Below are 21,061 nucleotides of genomic sequence, written 5' to 3'. Positions count from 1 at the left end.
GCTGGCTGACACTTTTTTTTGCCTTTGTTTCCCCCCTTGCTGAGGTTTCACCTGAAGCCGCCCGATCTGGAACGGTGAGCGTCTAACAGAACCTTTCCTTTTCCCTATTCATTCCATGGTTGTGCATCACAAGCCAGCGTCTCCTAGCAACCAGTCCCAGGAAGGATGGCCAAATTATCAGCAGAGGGTGTCGAAGAAGTCTTCCAGCTGCCGGTAAATAAAAAGGGAAGCGAGGTCGAGGCTGAGCTTTGCGGACGGGGGTGGAGGGGGTGGAGGCCGTCGCCCTGAAATGCAACACACAAAAGGCTTGCCAAGTTTCACTTTCTCAGGAACCAGAATATAAAGACGAGGCGGAGGGTTTTGTATGTAAAAAGTCCCATGTCTGATCTCTGACAGGGCTGGGAGAGTCAGACTCCTTACCTGAAACCTGGAGAGCTTCTGCCAGCCAGTGTGGACAATATTGAACTAGATGGAATAGTGATCTGTCTCAGCTTTCTGTGAGAATTCAAGTTTTGGAACTGAGTGTTCAGGGTCAGGGCTGGATTTAGGTTTGATGAGGCCCTAAGCTACTGAAGGTAATGGGGCCCTTTATCTGTCCAGCTGTCCTTTGTCAACAAATTGTCACTGTTTTTTGTGTTGAATATACGCTATACGGTAATTTATGGACCTAACAAGTTTCTAAGGCCATTTGCCATGCAACCAGTCCATGCAGAATGTAGGCACCCTATATATAGAAAGGAGCAAACCAGTGGTATTTTAGGGAGCAGGCTAGCAGGCGGGGCCCATGACTTACATCATAGGAGCCCTACACAACACAAAACACTGTTGCTGTATGTAGGTTTTATTTTATTTGTTTTTTATCTTATATTTTGGAAATGTGCATCTAGTTTTTCCCCCCTTTAATTTTTTTGTGGCCCCCAAGAGAGTGGGGCCCTAAGCTATAGCTTGATTAGCTTATACAGTACGTAAATCCGGCACTGTTCGGTGTCAACCGTTTGATATCTTCAGTTGGGAATGACTTTTCAGATTTAGCCGGATATGCAAATGTTGTGTATAGTTTTTGCGTGTATGTGGTTGAGACATTGGGGAGAGAGGTCGAATTCTGACAACATAGTGCTCGGGGAAATAAAAAATGATTCTTCTGATATGAAGATTGCATTTGTTTGCTTATTTATTCAGTTCACAAGCTGCCCTGTAACACCTGCTCTCTGGGCAGCATGTAAGAGAAAATGACAATCAAGTTAGAAATCACTGTTACAGGAAACAGATTCATAAAGTGGCAAAGCCACACCTCTTTAATAAAGAACATCCACTTTCTCGTTGGTGATTAGCTTTTAACGAAATCTATTTTGGTGTCGTCAGTGATCTGTAGCTGATATCCACTTGGGCATAAATAAAATAATAAACCAATGAGCTGGTAGATTCCCAGGAAATGTCTTGCCGAATGCCACAAAGTCTCTTGCTCCTGTAACTCTCCTCCAAGTGCTGTAAAGATGAGAGACACAGTTTCCTTAAAATGCTGCATCCTTTGGAGGGGTCTTCACCTGCAAACGTTTTTGATAAGGCTTTGAGTTGGCTTGTGGAAATCTGAGTCTCAGAAGCGAAAGGGTGTGAATTTCTGGCTTGGGGAAGGAAAACAAATTGCTCATTTGACATAATAGTAATAGTACCTTTATTGTAAATGTACAACCTGCGTACAATGAAATTAACCAAGCCTTCCTCCCCCCAAACACTCAATCTCATTGCACTCTGTGTGTTTGTCATACAACACACCAACTCCGAAAGTCAGTTGCGCTATATTATTTTCCGTTCAGCAGCCTAACAGCCCACAGATAGAAACTGTTTTTTAGCCTGTTGGTACGACTGATTATACTTCTATATCTCCTGCCCGAGGGTAGAAGATTAAAGAGGTGCTGGCCGGGGTGTGAATCGTCCCTGAGAATTTTTCTTGCTCTCCTAAGGCAATGATCCCTTGTGATGTCATCTAGTGGGCTCAGGGGACAGCCCATCATCATCATCATCATCATCATCATCATCATCATCATTAATAATACCCTGCCCATTTGGCTAGGTTTCCCCAGCCAATCTGGGCGGCTTCCAACAGAATTTTAAAAACACAATGAAACATCAAACATTAAAAACTTCCCCTTCAGTTGCCTTCTAAAAGTCAGATAGTATTTATTTCCTTGACATCTAAAGGGAAGGTGTTCCAGAGGGCGGGCGCCACCACCGAGAAGGCCCTCTGCCTGGTTCCCTGTAACTTGGCTTCTCGCAGAGGAGGGAACCGCCAGAAGGCCCTCGGAGCTGGACCTCAGTGTCCGGGCAGAACGATGGGGGTGGAGACGCTCCTCCAGGCACACTGGACCGGCGCCGTTTAGGGCTTGAAAGGTCAGACCAGCACTTTGAATTGTGCTTGGAAACGTACTGGGAGCCAGTGTTGGTCTTTCAAGACCGGTGTTATGTGGTCTCGGCTGCTGCTCCCAGTCACCCATCTAGCTGCCACATTCTGGATTAGTTGTAGTTTCCGGTCACCTTCAAAGGTAGCCCCACATAGAGCGCATTGCAGTAGTTCCAGCGGGAGATAACCAGAGCATGCACCACTCTGGCAAGACAGTCCGCAGGCAGGTAGGGTCTCATCCTGCATACCAGATGGAGCTGATAAACAGCTGCCCTGGACACAGAATTGACCTGCGCCTCCATGGACAGATGTATACTCATTGAGCTATCTATTATGACCCCAAGGTCTTATTCCTGGTCCATCACTGCCAGTAACAAACCCATGAACATATGTGTGAAATTAAAAAACAACACCCCAACTTTGCCTGCTTGTGTTTCTCAGCAAAATTTTTCTGCTCAAGGTGAACCAAAGAGAGCCAGTGGTATTAGCTGTGTGCATAACAAGGCCTCTTAAATGAAGGGCATAATTAACTGAGTCTTTAGGTGAATTAGCTTGAATACAGGGCAGATCGCAGCAGGAGTCTTTCAAATGCTGCTAATCTCTCTTCACGGCCCTCGGCATCAGGACTTTTGCACCTTTACAACCATTTCATTTCCTGCTTTCAGAAAACCCACTCTCTCACTCACATATATACACAACCTTTGCTAAAACGGAACCATCCAGTTGATTCGGACTACAATTCCCATCAGCACCAGCCTGCCTCCTGAAGAGAGTGTTTCATCGGCAGTTAATCTTGCCCATATTCTAGCAACTGATGCAGAACAGGGTGTGTGGCTGGTGATAGCTCAGTGGGGGGTGAATCCAACTGAACACAGAGCCTATGTTGTTGTTTAGTCGTTTAGTCGTGCCCGACTCTTCGTGACCCCCTGGACCGGAGCACGCCAGGCACTCCTGTCTTCCACTGCCTCCCGCAGTTGGGTCAAACTCATGTTGGTCTCTTTGAGAACACTGTCCCACCATCTCGTCCTCTGTCGTCCCCTTCTCCTTGTGCCCTCCATCTTTCCCAACATCAGGGTCTTTTCCAGGGAGTCTTCTCTTCTCATGAGGTGGCCAAAGTATTGGAGCCTCAGCTTCAGGATCTGTCCTTCCAGTGAGCACTCAGGGCTGATTTCCTTCAGAATGGAGAGGTTGGATCTTCTTGCAGTCCGTGGGACTCTCGAGTGTCTCCTCCAGCACCAGAATTCAAAGGCATCAATTCTTTGGCGATCAGCCTTCTTTATGGTCCAGTTCTCACTTCCATACATCACTACTGGGAAAACCATAGCTTTAATGATACTGACCTTTGTTGGCAAGGTGATGTCTCTGCTTTGTAAGATGCTGTCTAGAATAATAGAATCTTAGACCTTGAAGGGACCCCATGGGTCATCTAGACCAACCCCCTGCATTGCAGGAATCTCAGCAAAAGCATCCATGGTAGATGGCCACCCAAGCTCTGCTTAAATCCCTCTAAGGAAGGAGAGTCCATAACCTCTCTCTCGAGAGAGCGTTCCACTGTCAAACAGCTCTTACTGTCAGAAAGTTGTAATAATAATAATAATAATAATAATAATAATAATAATAATTTTTATGTATATCCCGCCCTCCCCAGCCAGAGCCGGGCTCAGAGCGGCTAACAACAATAAAAGTAACACAGTTTACATGAAATCACAGTCAATTAATTGAAATACATTCTAAAATCAATTCATTCCAAAATCAATTCAGAATCAAATTAATGGCAACCATTGGGCTAGAGTTCTGTGATGATTGCCAAAGGAGGGGGTCAGGCTGTGCCTTGGCCAAAGGCCTGGTGGAACAGCTCTGTCTTGCAGGCCCTGCAGAAAGATGTCAAGTCCCGCAGGGCCCTAGTCTCTTGTGACAGAGCGTTGCACCAGATTGGGGCCACAGCCGAAAAAGCCCTGGCTCTGGTTGAGGCCAGCCTAACCTCCCTGTGGCCTGGGACCTCCAAGACGTTTTTGTTTGAAGACCGTAAGGTCCTCTGCGGGACATACCAGGAGAGGTGGTCTCGTAGGTACGAGGGTCCTAGGCCGTATAGGGCTTTAAAGGTTAAAACCAGCACCTTAAACCTGATCCTGTACTCCACCGGGAGCCAGTGCAGTTGGTAAACACTGGATGAATGTGATCCCGCGGCAAGGACCCCGTAAGGAGCCTCACTATGGCATTCTGCACCCGCTGGAGTTTCTGGGTCAGCTTCAAGGGCAGCCCCGCGTAGAGCGAGTTACAATAATCCAGTCTGGAGGTGACCGTCGCGTGGATCACAGTGGCTAGGTGAGGGCGAGAGAGGTAAGGAGCCAACTGCTTAGCTTGGCGGAGATGGAAAAATGCCGCCTTTGTTATAGCTGCAATCTGCGCCTCCATGGATGTTTGTGTTTAGTCGGAATCTCCTTTCTCGTAACCTGAATCCATTGGTTCAGGTCCTACCCTCCAGAGCAGGGGAAAACAGGCTTGCTCCATCTTCCATGCACTTTAGATATTTGAAGATGGCTCTTGTATCTCCTCTCAGTCTCCTCTTTTCCAGGCTAAACATACCCAGCTCCTTCAACCAGTCCTCATCAGGCTTGGTTTCCTTTTTTTAAATATATATATATATATTAATTTTAACATATAAATTATAAAATGGACCACAAAACTTTTCACTTATACAATCTTTTTGGACTTCCATCAGCACCTCTGATGATCCACCATTTTAACCACTTCTTATGCATTTCTTAACTTTATATTGCCTTTACATCTCTTAACAAATCATCCTCCCCCTTCTCCATTTTTACAATACTTCTAATAATACTCCTCACAAAACTTCTTGCAACCCTACAATTGTCATCTGTTCTTCACAATTACTTTTCAAATAGTCCGTAAATTTACTCCAGTCTTCCGTGAATTTCTGGTCTCGCCGGTTTCGAATCCTTCCTGTTAGTTTATCTAATTCTGCATAGTCCATTAACGTCATCCTCCATTCTTCAATCGTCGGTAACTCTTCTTGCTTCCATTTTTGGGCCAATAATATTCTTGCGGCTGTTATTGCATATAAAAAGAGCTTACATTCCTTTCTATTTATATCACTCCCCACAATGCCCAATAGAAATGCTTCTGGTTTCTTTATAAATGTATATTTCAACATTTTTTTCAACTCATTATATATCATCTCCCAGAAGCATTTCACCTTTTTACATTCCCACCACATGTGATAAAATGTTCCCTCTTTTTCTTTACATTTCCAACATTTATTACTGACTTCATACATTTTCGCTAACTTAACAGGTGTAATATACCATTTATACATCATTTTCATCACATTTTCTTTTAGGGCATTGCATGCAGTAAATTTTAAACCTTCCTTCCATAATTTCACCCAATCACTCTGCTGTATATTATACCCAAAATCTTTGGCCCAGTCATCAGGCTTGGTTTCCAGACCCTTGATCATCTTGGTCGCCCTCCTCTGCGCACCTTCCAGCTTGTCCAGTTGTGGTGCCCACAACTGGACACAGTTTTCCAGGAGTGGTCTGACCAAGGCTTCTTAAGATGTGAGGCTTGAACCCTGAAACTTCTGTATTCGAAGCATGCAATGCGTTGCAGCTCTGAACTGTGGTTGTTAGCCCATAAGGGGTGGCAAAAGTTTGGGATTGTTCCCCCTTTTGTCAAGAGAGCATCATCATTGTTAATTTGTTAATCACTTCCTACACAATCAGCTCAATGCGATGGACAAGAAAAACAGCAAAATAACAGCTGAAAACACTAAAAAGGAGGCCATACGTTTCAAACAAAACTAAAACAATTCAAAACAGGCACTCAAAATATGTAAACTGCTTAGTTATTTCTCTTGGAATGTGAATTAAGTAGTTGATTCATATATCAATCAGTCAATCATCACAAAATCGACATACCGCTTGATTGTAAAAACAACAACTAAGCCTCTCAAAGTGGTTTACAAAAAAGATAAGACAGTAAATAGGAAAGTTAACAGGAATTATTTAAGACTTTTAATGAAAAGTTAAGATGACTATAGGCTACAAACAGATTTAACCTCGCAACAGCTTTCTAAGCACTTAGGTAGGCTTGGCCTGAACAGAAATGTTTTCAGCAAGCCTCAAAAACAGCACAATGAAGGCGTTTGCCTGGTATCAATAGGCAGGGAGTTCCATAGGTACTGCCACCCAAACATATCTGAGTTCTTACATATGCGGAACTGGCAGCATGTGGCACCTGTCTTGCTGCCAGTTCTACCGAACGATGGGGTCAGGCGGTCACACGTGGGGGAAGGCAATTTCGTAGGCATGCGGGTAAAATATCACGGAGGGTTTCTGGGCGTGGGGCAGCTGGGTGTTTGGAATAACAGGCCTCAATGCGTCACTCACGTTTCTTCCTACCTTCATCCCATCCTCTCCATCAGCAGAAAGCGGGCCGCCAGCACCTGAGGGATTTGCTGGGCTGGGACGAGTTTGATGAGGTCCGGGATCTGCGGCAAAGCATCTCTCTCGACATCCATTATCGCAGCCTGGTGTTCGCCACTGAGAAAGGCTTGTCGTGGGTGGCTGTGGCGGAAGTGGGAAGGCTGGCGGGGGAGTTGCTGGAGGAAACCATAGGTGAGTCGAGGAGAATTTCACTTTGCTTACTTATTTACAGTGGTACCTTGGTTCTCAAATGCCTTGGTTCTCAAACTCTTAAAACCCGGAAGTAAGTGTTCCGGTTTTTGAATGATTTTCGGAAGCCGAATGTCCAATGTGGCTGTCGGCTATGGTTTCCGGGGCACCAGTCAGAAGCTGCGCCTTACTTTTCAAACATTTCGGAAGTCAAACGGACTTCCGGCACAGATTAAGTTTGGTGCTTTTGTTTTTGCTATTTATTTGGCGTTTTTCGTTTTTGAGGCTTTTCCGGTTCATTTGTTTTTGTGACTGTGTGGAACCCAGTTCAGCTACTGACTGATGGATCGTGTGAACGCAAAAATGGATAAAAGCCCCCCATCCAAACAATGACTATCATCAGTGCAGGGAAGAAGAAAAAAAATAAATTTTAATTTTCATCATCTATAATACTGTCTTATTATAGTACATTGATTGTTGTTTTCATTTTATGGATAAATGGTCTCAATAGATAGTAAAATTCATGTTAAATTGCTGTTTTGGGGTTGTTTTTAAAAGTCTGAAATGGATTAATTGGTTTGCATTACTTTCTATGGGAAAGCACGCTTTGGTTTTGGAACCGACTTCCAGAATGGATTAAGTTTGAGAACCAAGGTAGCACTTGTATTTTCATGATCTGTATGTTTCCATAGATCTCATAACTCTCTCTCTCTCTCTGTGTCCTACTTTGATTCCTGTAATCCAAATACTGAACCCTGCAATCATCACCTGAGGCCCTTCTTCATTTGCCCCCTCCACAAAAGGCCCGGAAGGTGGCAGCACGAGAACAGGGCCTTTTCTGTGGTGACTCCCCTGGTTTGTGGAATGCTTTACCCATGGAGACTCGCCTGGCACCTTCCTTACATATCTTTAGGCGTCGGGAGGAAACGTTTTTCTTTGGCTGATTAACATTCTAGGGTCTTTTATAGGTGTTTATGGGTCATTGGTTTGTTTTTGTTTCATTCAGTATTTTGTGTTTTCATTTTGTGTTTTTATGCTGTGAACTGCCTTGTGATCGGTATACCAATTTAATAAATATTATAATTGTCGTAACAACAACAACCTGCTCTACACGGAGCTGCCCTTGGAAGGTGCTCGGAAATTTCAACTTGCTCAAAGAGCTGGAGCAAAAATGCTGACCAGGCTGGTTATCGGGAGCAGATTGTTCCAAGAAGCTCCACTAGCTACTAATCAAAGTGCTGGTTAAGAACTATAAAGCTCTACACAGTTGAGGTCAAAGCTATCTGAAGGACCATATTCCCTCACACATAATTCCCTGGACTCTAAGATCTTAGGGGGGAGCCCTTCTCTCGGCCCCACCCCCCTCACCAGCCTGCTGTGTGGGGACGCAGGAGAGGGCCTTCTCGGTGGTTGCTCCCGAACCACTTTGAAACTCCCTCCCTAGAGAAGCTAGACTGGCTCCCTCCTTGCTGTCATTCTGCCAGTGGGTGAAGACTTTCTGCTTCCTTGTCCTTGACAAGGACAACTGTGACTTTAAAGAAGAATGGGAACCTTTTACAAAGTACTTAAAGAAACAAGAAACTGAACTGGACTCCTTGGCAGGTTTTGAATAAACATGCACAAATTTATTATTGGTAACATATAGATAGATAAATTAAGGATCTTTACAATTTTATTATATGCAGAGATTAACATGTGCTGAAAAACCAGAGAGAGGAGCAGAGGGAAGTCTGGGGGTGGGGTGGGAGGGTGGATTTCTGGTTTGGGGAGGGGGGAGAAGGTGGAAAAATGAGGGTGATGTGTTTTTGAGAAATTGTTGTGCTGAAATTATTAATATAAAAAAAATATATAAAAAGACTTTCTGCTTGCAACAAGCCTTTGGGAATTGGCTGCTTTTAATGAAAGGGCTGGTGCTGTGCTGTTTTTATTGCAATTATCGGTATGGTTTGAATAGATTTCAAAGAATCATAGCATTGTCAAATTGGAAGAGACCCCGGGGTCATCTAGTCCAACCCCCTTGTGCCACTTGGAGAGTATATTTGTGTATGTGTATGTGTGTAGTTTTAATGATTTTTTTCTATATTTTTTGGCTGTTGTTATTTTCATCTGTAAACTGCCTCGAGTGTGGAACTGAGGACTGCAAAAATGAGAGACCAAAATTGGCAGCTTTTATCTATCCCTGCCTAGGGAGCGTTCCCAACATCCTTTTAAAAAGCTAGTTCTGCTCCTGTGCCCCTGAAAGCAGCCTGGCATGCAGGGACGCCACAAGCGGAGCTCTTCCTGGCCCGGAAACAAGCCCGGAAAGGTTCGATCTCCTGATTTTGTAATGTAGCTGGAACCAGAGAAACGCAGTGGGAAGGAACCCCAAAGATCATCCAGCCTAACCCTCTGCAACTTGTCGGGCTGCTGTCAGAGGTGGAGGAGCAGAGACAGTAAAACACTGTGCGGGCACGGCAGAAGTGAAGCAATTCCCTTGCTGGGAATAAATTCCCCTTGGGTTAACGAGAACGGTTGTTAATAGGAGCAAACCTTATCAACAGATAAGGCAACAGCGAGCAACAGAAACTACACCCCCAGTAGCCTTGCAAGAATTTTTGCAGGAGGGTGTCGGTGGCACCCGTGCCAGGTCCCACCCTCTCCAGACGGCACCTGTGGAAATTCCTCTTTTACGATCCGCCTTCGCTTGGTTATCAATCCTGTGGTTATCAGCCGCCAGAAGATTGCTCTGGCAGGGATTGCACCCAGGCGGTGAACTGCAAAGGGGGCAAGTAGCTGGGTGCATAGAGGATCCCTTCCCCAATCCGTGGGGCTGAGACCCAGAGCTGGGGAAGCCTCCAGCCCAAGCAGCTGAGCTCAGCATCCCAAGAGAGAGACGCTTTGCAAGTTCTCCTGGTTCCCAGCTGACTTTTCCAGCCAAGCAACCTGCCAGAAAAAAGGCGGGTGACCCTGTACCGTGGGCAACTTTTTTTTTTTTTTGCCCATGGGTAATCCAGGCTGCAGATCTAGGAAACGGACCCGGCCCTGTGCCACAGGCAGGCTGACACATCTCTGCCGCTCCTTGTGCAATCCTGTCAGTTTCTGATTAAGACCTAGATCTCGGCTGATCTGTTTTCTGGGAGGTGTGGGGGGGGGGGAAACAATGACTGGGGAAGGTGGGCTTCAATTTGTGTTTTTGTTTTTTTAAATTTTAAATTTTTATTAAGTACAAATTAGAAAACATACATATTTACAACAAAGGAAAAAGAAAATACATATAACCAAGGAAAAAAATTAGAGAATACTTTGCCTCTTTTCATATTTACAGCTATTTATACCTCTATAAAATGCTATTCACAATAAAGGAGTGAAATGAAAGATAAGATATCAGAAAAAAGGAAAAAAGAACAAAGAAAAAATAAAGAAGTAAAAGAAAAGGATCATAGGTGAAAATGTTTAAAAGTAGATAAGTATTCACTATACATAGCGATTTCCCATCTATATTTATATTGAATTGTATAATTTCATCTTGTCCTTGTTGTTGTTTAGTCGTTTAGTCATGTCCGACTCTTCATGGCCCCATGTACCAGAGCATGCCAGGCACTCCTGTCTTCCACTGCCTCCTGCAGTTTGGTCAAACTCATGCTGGTAGCTTCCAGAACACTGTCCCACCATCTCGTCCTCTGTCGTCTCCTTCTCCTTGTGCCCTCCATCTTTCCCAACATCAGGGTCTTTTCCAGGGATTTTTCTCTTCTCATGAGGTGGCCAAAGTATTGGAGCCTCAGCTTCAGGATCTGTCCATCCAGTGAGCACTCAGGGCTGATTTCCTTCAGAATGGAGAGGTTTGATCTTCTTGCAGTCCATGGGACTCTCAAGAGTCTCCTCCAGCACCACAAGCATCTTGTCCTTATCTACCTTAAAAAGTGTGGTTTTTTTGTTTGTTTTTAAAAGACTTCCACCGGCTTCAATTTGATGCTGGTACCAACCCATCCTCATTGGCTCAGCAGCTCAAATGGCGAGCTGGGGAGGAAAGGAGGGCAGAGGTCCCTGAAATAATATGAAGAGGCACAACAGCTATCGTGACCTGGCTGAGACTGATGGGACCAGGCCTCTCCAGTCCTCAGGAATTACTATGGTACCTTGGTTCTCAAACGCCTTGGTTCCCAAACGCGGAAAACCAGGAAGTAAGTGTTCCGGTTTTCAAACATTTTTCGGAAGCCGAACATCCGATACAGTTGTCGGCTATTGTTTCCAGGGTGCCTGCACCAATCAAAAACTGCACCTTGGTTTTCAAACATTTTGGAAGTCAAACGGACTACCAGAATGGATTAAGTTTGGCACTTTTGTTTTTGCGTTTTTGTTTTTGAGGCTTTTTCGGTCAATTTGTTTTTGTGACTGTGTGGGTGATGATTTTTATCATCTACAACACTGTCTTATTTGTTTTTTAGTACACTGGTACCTCGGGTTAAGAACTTAATTCGTTCCAGAGGTCCGTTCTTAACCTGAAACTGTTCTTAACCTGAGACACCACTTTAGCTAATGGGGCCTCCCGCTGCGCCGCTGTCATACAATTTCTGTTCTCATCCTGAAGCAAAGTTCTTAACCCAAGGTACTATTTCTGGGTTGGCGGAGTCTGTAACCTGAAGCGTCTGTAACCTGAAGCGTCTGTAACCCGAGGTACCACTGTACAGTATATTGTTTATTGCTTTCACTTTATGGATCAATGGTCTCGTTATATAGTAAAAGTCATGTTAAATTGCTGTTTTAGGGGTTGTTTTTAAAAGTCTGGAACGGATTAATCCGTTTTGCATTACTTTCTATGGGAAAGTGCGCCTTGGTTTTGGAACGCTTTGGTTTTGGAATGGACTTCCGGAACGGATTAAGTTTGAGAACCAAGGTACCATTGTATAATAGAACCATACAGTTGGGAGGGACCTTGTGGGTCATCTAGTCCAACCCCCTTTGATGCAGAAATCTCAGCTAATAGGGGAATAGGGAGCTTCTTAGCAACTTGGCACATATTGCAAACTATAGACCCCAGGAGTCTTCGGGGGGGGGGAGCAGTCTTTGACTGCTTAGAGTGGCATGCCCTCCAACATTTCTCCGGTGAAAATAGGGATATTCCATTCCTTCAGTGCAGGGGGGGGGTCGACTAGATAACTCTTGGGGTCTATAGTTTGCAATAAATAATCCCCAGGGCTAGCTGGCTGAATTGGTCCTACTTGGGCCAGCAAGGAGGCCAGGGGAGAATTAGGTGTGGGGTCTCAGAGCGGGTGATCTTCATAAAAGGGGAGGGGGAGGGAAAAGAAGGGAAATAAAAGATCAGGCTGAATTCAAATCAAAAGCCAGGCGGAATAGCTCTGTCTTACAGGCTCTGCGGAAGGAGGTTAATCCTGCAGGACCCTGGTCTCATGGAACAGAGCATTCCACCAGGTGGGAGCCACCACTGAGAAGGCCCTGGCCCTGGTGGAGGATAGTCTGACTTCCTTAGGGCCCGGGACCTCTAAACTATGATTATTCCTGGACCTTAAGGTCCTCTGCAGGGCAGACCAGGAGAGGCAGTCCCGTAAATAGGGATGGGCTTAGGAAAAGCAGGGCTTTCGGGGATCAGATCAGCAACCGGGATGTCTTCTGTAAATCTGGGACTCTCCCTGGAAAATAGGAGTCTGGAATGATGTGAGGCTGCTTTAAATGCAGAGTGCAGAGAGAGCCTTGGTTTGCTTGCACGGTTCTCGGGTGCTCACAGGCTGTATCTCCCACACATCCCTTGCCCCTTCCTGATTCCGAAGGCCCCGTTGTCAACCCCAAATCCTGAATGTGTCTCGCCCAGGCTTGTCACCGGAGGTGTTTGCAACATGTTGAATACGCTACAGCGTTACTTGTGGGGATGTGACCTTGTTTGATCTGCCCTAAGGCGGGGGCGGGAAGAAGGTAGATCAGGATCTCCTGGAAGAAATCCAGGTGATTTCCTTTATCAGTAGAAGGAAGAACAACAAGATGTCTCTGTGGCAGCCTTTAAACTGCAAAACTCCCTCCCTTCAGATGCGTTGTACAGGATTTTTTTTCAGGCGATGCTGAAAAAACACACCTTTGCTCAGCCTTTTGGCATTTGAGGGTTATGCATGCAAACATAATTTTACTTGCATCCTCATTTTTGTTATTGATATCTTCTTCTTTGGCGATCACTCGTAGCCGAGTAAGATTGTCTTCCATAAACACGGTTTTGACAATGAGTCCGTAAGTGACTGTGGAGGCCAATTTTGGATCCACATGTCCTTCCACAGTGGGGGCATTGGTTTCCAGACAGAAGTTGATCACGGTGTGGATTTGCCAAGCATGCCACAAATCCAACTCAATAGAGTGACATTGGAAAATGTCAATCACTTCTCCTACTTGGGGAGTTATCTTTCCACAAGGGCCGACATTGATGCCGAAATTCAGCATCGCCTGAGCTCTGCAAGTGCAGCTTTCTCCTGATTAAAGTGCAGAGTGTTTGAGGACCGGGACATTCGCAGGGAAACCAAAATGCTTGTTTACAAAGCTATTGTGCTACCAACTTTACTGTATGCTTGTGAAACATGGACCACTTATAAACGCCATCTCCAACTCCTCAAAAGATTCCATCAATGGTGTCTCTGAAAAATTCTACACATCACTTGGGAAGACAGGTAAACTAATATTAGTGTACTGGAAGAAGCAAAGATCACCAGTGTTGAAGCAATGATTCTTCAACATCAACTTCGTTGGACTGGTCATGTGTTGATGCCTGATGGTCGTCTTGCAAAGCAACTACTCTATTCCTAACTTAAAAATGGAAAGCGTAATGCTGGTGGTCAACAAGAGAGGTTTAAAAATATGCCGTCCATCTGACTGTGTTGCCCCAGCCATTCTGGGCAGGTTCCAACAAAACATTAAAGCGCACTCAAAAAAACCTTGAGGCGGCTTACAACATGAAAATAACACAGGATTGCAAACATAGCAAAAGCAGCCATAAACAATAAATAATTACAACAAATCAATCAATTGCCACATAACTCATAATAAGATCTAAAATAAAGCCACACAAAATTAATATTGATAACAACCCCCATTAAAAAATCACCCTCCCTTAAATTTATTTAGTGTGTGTGTTTGAATAATAATAGTTATTTATTATTTATACCCCATCCATCTGGCTGGGTTTCCCCAGCCACTCTGGGCGACTCCCAGCAGAATATTAAAAAACATGATCAAACATCAGACATGATCAAACATTAAAAACATGATCAAACATCAGACATTAAAAACTTCCCTAAACAGGGCTGCCTTCAGAACAGGACAGCAATACAACGGTACCTCGGGTTACAGACGCTTCAGGTTACAGACTCCACTAACCCAGAAATATTACCTCAGGTTAAGAACTTTGCTTCAGGATGAGAACAGAAATCGCCTGATGGCAGTGGGAAGCCCCATTAGCTAAAGTGGTCCTTCAGGTTAAGAACAGTTTCAGGTTAGGAACGGACCTCTGGAACGAATTAAGTTCTTAACTTTCACTGTATGTGAAAGTAGCAATATTGACCGATTACATTTGACAGTCACTTTCTATGTACAAAAATTGTTTCAGAGCAACTTTAGAAGGTGAACTAAAAACAGCCAAAACCAATTAAAAAGCAAAGGGTTCTTTTAAAAAGCAAAAAACAAACAACTCAGCCTTTTCCCCCCAGCTGGAACTTGCTAGAACTCTGTTCCATCACCTCTGAGGTAGAAATCATTGCTGTTATAAGAAAACAAGGGAGGTTTTTTTCCTGGTGGGTTCTGGCACCTCTTTTCCCCCCTAGAAGAATAGCACTGATACAACAGCAATGCACAAAAGCAACACGACAGCAGAGGATAACTTAATGATGATGATTAATAAGGATAATAATCATGGGCTCCTTATTGTTGATGGTGGGGAATTCCTGTCTCGGTTCCCCCTCAGAGCTCCCATGAGCTGACATCCTTTGGCGGCTACACAAATCTGTGACACATCTCCCTCTTGTGGCTGCGATACCAACCTGTTAACAGCAGAAATAGCCCTTTTTTTCTTCTTGAAATAACAGAACTTTATTTAGAAACTGTTTAAAAGTAGAAAAAAAAACCCTGTCAAGAGGAATCTGGGTGGAAGATGGTTTAGGGCACAAAGTATCTAGGAGGCCACAAGAGAAATAGCCCCTCTGATGTTTTAAATAATGGCTTGCTTTTTTTGGCATTTGATGAATTTGGGTCTTCCTCTGAATTTCCATAGGGATTCATCTTAGCTGTGGCTGTGGGCTATTTATTTATTTATTATAGCTGAAAAGAAGCTGATGCTTCTTGAAGCTTCTCATCACCACTCAAGGCTCCTTCATTCTTCTAGCAGTAATTCATACTTTCTTCTTCCTCCTCTTTTTCCTCTTCTTCTTCCTCCTCTTCTTTCTCCCCTCCTCCTCCTTCTTCCTCCTCTTCCTCCTCATCCTCTTCTTCTTCCTCTTCTTCCTCATCATCTTCTTCTTCCTCTTCTTCCTCCCCCTCCCCCTCTTCTTCTTCCTCTTCTTCCTCTTCTTCTTCCTCCTCCTCCTCTTCTTCTTCTTCCTCCCCCTCTTCTTCTTCCTCTTCTTCTTCTTCCTCCTCCTCCCCCTCTTCTTCTTCTTCCTCTTCTTCTTCCTCTTCTTCATGCAACATGACTGGACGCAGAGCATGCCTCGTCTGCAGCCTGCAATTAAGACTAAGTGCTCGCATTGGAAGCAATCACATACTGTGTCCCTGTTCTCTAGAGCCAGGCTGAAATTTCTCAGAATATGTTTTCCCCCTATAACAAAATTTATGAGTTCTCCTCCCTCTGTCCCTCCTTCCCTCCCCGGCTCTTAAATGCAAGGTGCAGGTGCAAACTAAGAGCTAATAGCACCCCCTCTTTACCTTCTATAATTTTTATTAAATTTTCTGTTTTACATTTTGGAATATTCATTTAAACAACCTTAAGATATCTATGACTTCCCTTCTTCTCTTTCCATGGTTCATTTTGCACTTCATAAAAAAAAAGGTAAAGGTACCCCTGAACGGTAGGTCCAGTCGCGGATGACTCTGGGGTTGCGCGCTCATCTCACTCTATAGTCCGAGGGAGCCAATGTTTGTCCACAGACAGTTTTTCCGGGTCATGTGGCCACATCATAAATCCCTGCATATTTTACAAAAACTAAACCATTCAGTATTCCATTATTACAGCCATCTAAACTCATTTACACTGTTGAATTTATACAAAAAAATTTCTTCCAGTGGCATTTGTTGCCATCAAATGCCAACAGTGTCCTTCAGCTCTCTATATTGGACAAACAGGCCAGACCTTACGCCAAAGAATAAACGGACATAAATCGGACATCAGGAATCACAAGACAGAGAAACCAGTAGGAGAACACTTCAATTTCCCAGGACATTCTATACAAGATCTCAAAGTAGCTGTTTTACTACAAAGGAATTTCAGAAATAGACTGGAAAGAGAAGCTGCTGAATTACAACTTATCACCAAACTTAAAACCATGGAGAAACCTGGTCTGAACAAAGACCTTGGATTCTTATCTCATTATACATGACAAAGCCATTTTTCACCTTTTCACCCCTTGCTTTTTCCTGTAAGACCTATTGCAGTCGTTAAGAGTCGTCAACAGGCTCATCACAGCTATCTGCCAATCACCCATTCCCACCACCCTTCTGAGTAATACCCCTCCCCACCTTCTCACTATATAAAAGGGTCTGGAAACTTCTATTTCAGTGTATCTGAAGAAGTGTGCATGCACACGAAAGCTCATACCAAGAACTGACTTAGTTGGTCTTTAAGGTGCTACTGGAAGGATTTTTTTTTGTTTGTTTTAGTTCTTGGTATGAGCTTTTGTGTGCATGCACACTTCTTCAGATACAGGTATGCTCTGCGTCCAGTCATGTTGCATGAAGAAGAGGAAGAAGAAGAGCGGGAGGAAGAAGAGGAAGAAGAAGAAGTGTGCATGCACACGAAAGCTCATACCAAGAACTAACTTAGTTGGTCTTTAAGGTGCTACTGGAAGGAATTTTTTTGTTTTGACTATAGCAGACCAACACGGCTACCTATCTGTTAAATTTATCTTAATGTTGCCCATGTTTTCAAATAAATACAATTTCCCCCCATATAGTCAGTAAACATTTTCCAATCTTCTCTAAACTTAAGCTCTTGTTCTATATGTTAGGTCCGCAAGCTGCACATATTCCATCAATTTAAGTTGCCAATCTTCTTTAGTTGGGACTTCTCTCAACTTCCATTTTTGGGTGAACAAAACACGGGCCACACATACAATTCATTATGGATCAGGTTAAAGGTGCTGGTTTTAACCTTTAAAGCCCTATACGGCCTAGGACCCTCGTACCTACGGGACCGCCTCTCCTGGTATGTCCCACGGAGGACCTTACGGTCTTCAAACAAAAACATCTTGGAGGTCCCAGGCCACAGGGAGGTTAACCAGAGCCAGGGCTTTTTCACCTGTGGCCCCGATCTGCTGGAATGCTCTGTCCCAAGAGACTAGGGCCCTGCGGGACTTGACATCTTTCCGAAGGGCCTGCAAGACGGAGCTGTTCCACCAGGCCTTTGGCCAAGGCACAGCCTGACCCCCTCCTTTGGCAATCCTCACAGAACTCTAGCCCAATGGTTGCCATTAATTTGATTTTGAATTGATTTTAGAATTAATTGATTTTAGAATTCATTTCAACTAATTGATTGGGATTTTATGCAACTGTGTTACTTTTGTTGTTGCTAGCCTCTCTGAGCCCAGCTTTGGCTGGGGAGGGTGGGATATAAATAAATTATTATTATTATTATTATTATTATTATTATTATTATTATTATACCAGTTGTTGCTGAGAATCACAGGGGCAAAGAGTTCTCTTGAGCTTGGATCAACGCTTGTGGGACATGGTGAGACCAGGATGCCAGACTCAACAGGCATCTAATGCGTCAGACACTATGGTTTGCACGAGTCCAGACAGTTTCTGTGCATGGAATTAAAAGCTGGTGCAGCGGTATGCCTGTTGCCTTTGTCCATGGAGTTTTCTTGGCAGGGATACTGGAGTGACTTGCCAGTTCCTGCTCCAGGTGGATCACATTTTGAATTATGGTGCTGGAAGAGACTCTTGAGAGTCCCATGGACTGCAAGAAGATCAAACTGATCCATTCTGAAGGAAATCAGCCCTGAGTGCTCACTGGAAGGACAGATCCAGAAGTTGAGGCTCCAATACCACCTCACGAGAAGAGAAGACTCCCTGGGAAAGACCCTGATGTTGGGAAAGATGGAGGGCGCAAGGAGAAGGGGACAACAGAGGATGAGATGGTGGGACAGTGTTCTCGAAGCTACCAGCATGAGTTTGACCAAACTGTGGGAGGCAGTGGAAGACAGGAGTGCCTGGCATGCTCTGGTCCATGGGGTCATGACGAGTCAGACACGACTAACCGACTAAATAACAGCAGCGGTATGTGTGTGTGTGTGTGTGTCTACTTGTCCACCTTGGGCAGCAAAATGCCTCTGCCTGACGCCGTTCCTGCGAGGCATCTCGGCTGCCAACCCTATCCCGACGCAGACTCCAGCCTCATTGAGATCCATCTATTCAGTCCCATTAGTGGCTTGGCATTTGAACAGGCACGGACACGCTTTCGGTTGTATACACTGCCTCTCGACAAACACACACAACGGAATTTGCCCTGACCTCTTCCCTGAGAGGAGGGCTTGTGTGTTTTCTCCCACCCACCCACCCACCCCCCTTCGCCTTTGCTTTCGCCCCCATATCATTGCCAAGAAGTGAATTAGAAGCAATCCAGCACTACTTTTGTTTGAAGACGAGATAATACCATCAGTTCACACTGAGCTAAGGTGCGGCTTAGCTCTGGGCTTAAAGAGATGTGGGGTTGAGGAGGCCCTGAACTCTCTACACCCAGAACCTCGCTGTGAATCTTGAAGTCCTATGGGGCAGTTGTGCCCCTCTGATCATCCCTGTCTGGCCCTCAGTCACACCCCTTTTCTCCAAGCCACGGCCCTCAACGGCCCTTCTAGGTACCCAGAGTGTTTTGGAATCACTGGATTAGAGAATCAGAGAACTGTAAAGCTGGAAGGTACACCAAAGGTCATTTAGTCCAACCCCGTACAACGCAGGAATCGCAGCTGAAGAATTCCTGACAGACGGCCACCCAACTGAGCTCTAAAAAACCCCGAGTGAAGGAGTCCAGAGGGCACCAGGTTGGGGACGGAGGCAGGAAGGTTGGACAAGGTGTTGTCTTTACTGAGGAGATTCTCCCGGTTTCCCAATTCCCTTCAGCTCGGGCTTACCTGCCAGGTGATTCTGCGATAAAGTTCCCGCCCACACGGGAGAGAGTCTGGTAATACAGATTATCCGACTATCAAGAGAGATTAACCCGCCACTACGGAGGCTTACACCCAGGCAGAAAACATCGAAACTTCCATTTTCAGAATTAGTGTTACTCTGGGTTTTGCAGTGTGTACACACACACACACACACACACACAGAGAGAGAGAGAGAGAGAGAGAGAGAGAGAGAGCGCTAATCCATGCTCAGAGACTTGGTTGTTTGCACGACCCCCTGGGAATCCGTCACGTATGGAGCATGAGACATTTATTAGGGGGTTGATGGGGACACAGGGTGTGTGTGTGTGTGTGTGTGTCACCCCTGAAATAGTGATAGTGAAGAAATAGTGATCTGTAAGCTTTCCCCTGTCTGTGTGAATGCCTGTGTCCTTTTTCTTTTTTGGCTGAAAAGCGGGATAGAAATTCTTTAAATAATCAATGGATAAATATTTACAGGAGAAGCCAGGCTGGTTCACATTGGTTTTAGGGCGTGGTGGGGTGGACAGAAGAGGCTTGACGGAAAGATTTGAGAGGCCAGGTGTCACGGCAAACGGTGTTTGCTCTCTGAACATTATCCTGTGTCTATAGAGCTGGCCTAATACCTCTGCTAGCTCTGAAGATAAAAAGAGCCTTGCAAGATTAGGTCAAGGATCCATGCGGCAGAGCATCCTGTTTCACACAGTAGCCACCCAGAGGATCCTTTCAAGAAACCCACACGTTTCTCCTGCCACTGCTTCTCACCAGGAGAGTCCATTTCACCCCAGAACTAGGAGCCAACAAGAGACACCCTCTCCTCCATGGATCAGGACCGATCAGGCTTGGAGGAAGATGGGGAGTCACCTAATATTGGGTCAGGGACCTTCCATGGTTTCCGAAAGGGGGTCTCTCCCTGCCCTGACTGATGGTACCATGCAAAGCAAGTGCTCCACCAATGATTTTTTAGATTAGAATTGTGTTGTTGTTGTTGTTTAGTCATTTAGTCGTGTCCGACTCTTCGTGACCCCCTGGACCAGAGCACGCCAGGCCCTCCTGTCTTCCACTGCCTCCCTCAGTTTGGTCAAACTCATGCTGGTAGCTTCGAGAATACTATCCAACCATCTCATCCTCTGCCATCCCCTTCTCCTTGTGCCCTCCATCTTTCCCAACATCAGGGTCTTCTCCAGGGAGTCTTCTCTTCTCATGAGGTGGCCAAAGTCTTGGAGCCTCAGCTTCAGGATCTGTCCTTCCAGTGAGCACTCAGGGCTGATTTCCTTCAGAATGGATCGGTTTGATCTTCTTGTAGTCCATGGGACAGCTTTATAGTCCAGTGCAGAGATTTTCAAAAGGGACACACAACAAATCTGAAGAATCATGAATTGTTCGGGCTGTTTATGTTAGCCAGATTTAATATGTTTCCCTCGATGATAGTAAGAGGAAGATATTTAGCTCCCCCAGAAGCAGAGTGTCTCTGCAAAATGTAGTAAACAGGAACCTGATATTTTGGAGCACATTTTCTTTTCTTGTGATTTTGACATTTATGCCAGAAGACAATGATTAGAGGCCTTACAACTTAACAGGCTCAATTCTATGCCACTAACGGATCAGGACCTTCTCTCGGACAGGAACGATCAAATTACTTTAATAGTGGCTGAATTTTTGAGTGCTGTCCATGTAGAAAGACTGGGCCATTATAAAGAGAT

General features: G+C 44.9%; 1 protein-coding gene across 5 annotated transcripts in view; it reads left to right on the top strand.

The window, feature by feature from the left end:
* LOC310841950 (uncharacterized protein C8orf74 homolog) overlaps positions 1-21,061 on the top strand; it is a 78,185-nt gene that overhangs the window by 29,543 nt on the left and 27,581 nt on the right. For 2 of the 5 annotated variants that reach the window (XM_083733719.1, XM_083733718.1), the window contains 2 exons: positions 134-213; positions 6,846-7,038. In XM_083733719.1, the coding sequence (XP_083589845.1) occupies positions 166-213; positions 6,846-7,038 (241 nt within the window). In that variant the 5' untranslated portion in view covers positions 134-165. The remainder of the gene's footprint in view (positions 1-133; positions 214-6,845; positions 7,039-21,061) is intronic. The other 3 variants (XM_083733722.1, XM_083733720.1, XM_083733721.1) reach the window with 3 other exon arrangements.

Source organism: Podarcis gaigeae (assembly GCF_964106915.1).
Source record: "Podarcis gaigeae genome assembly, chromosome: 3".
Taxonomy (NCBI): Eukaryota; Metazoa; Chordata; class Lepidosauria; order Squamata; family Lacertidae; genus Podarcis; species Podarcis gaigeae.
Note: the sequence above shows the minus strand (reverse complement) of the source record. Positions and strands in the feature narration are given on the sequence as shown.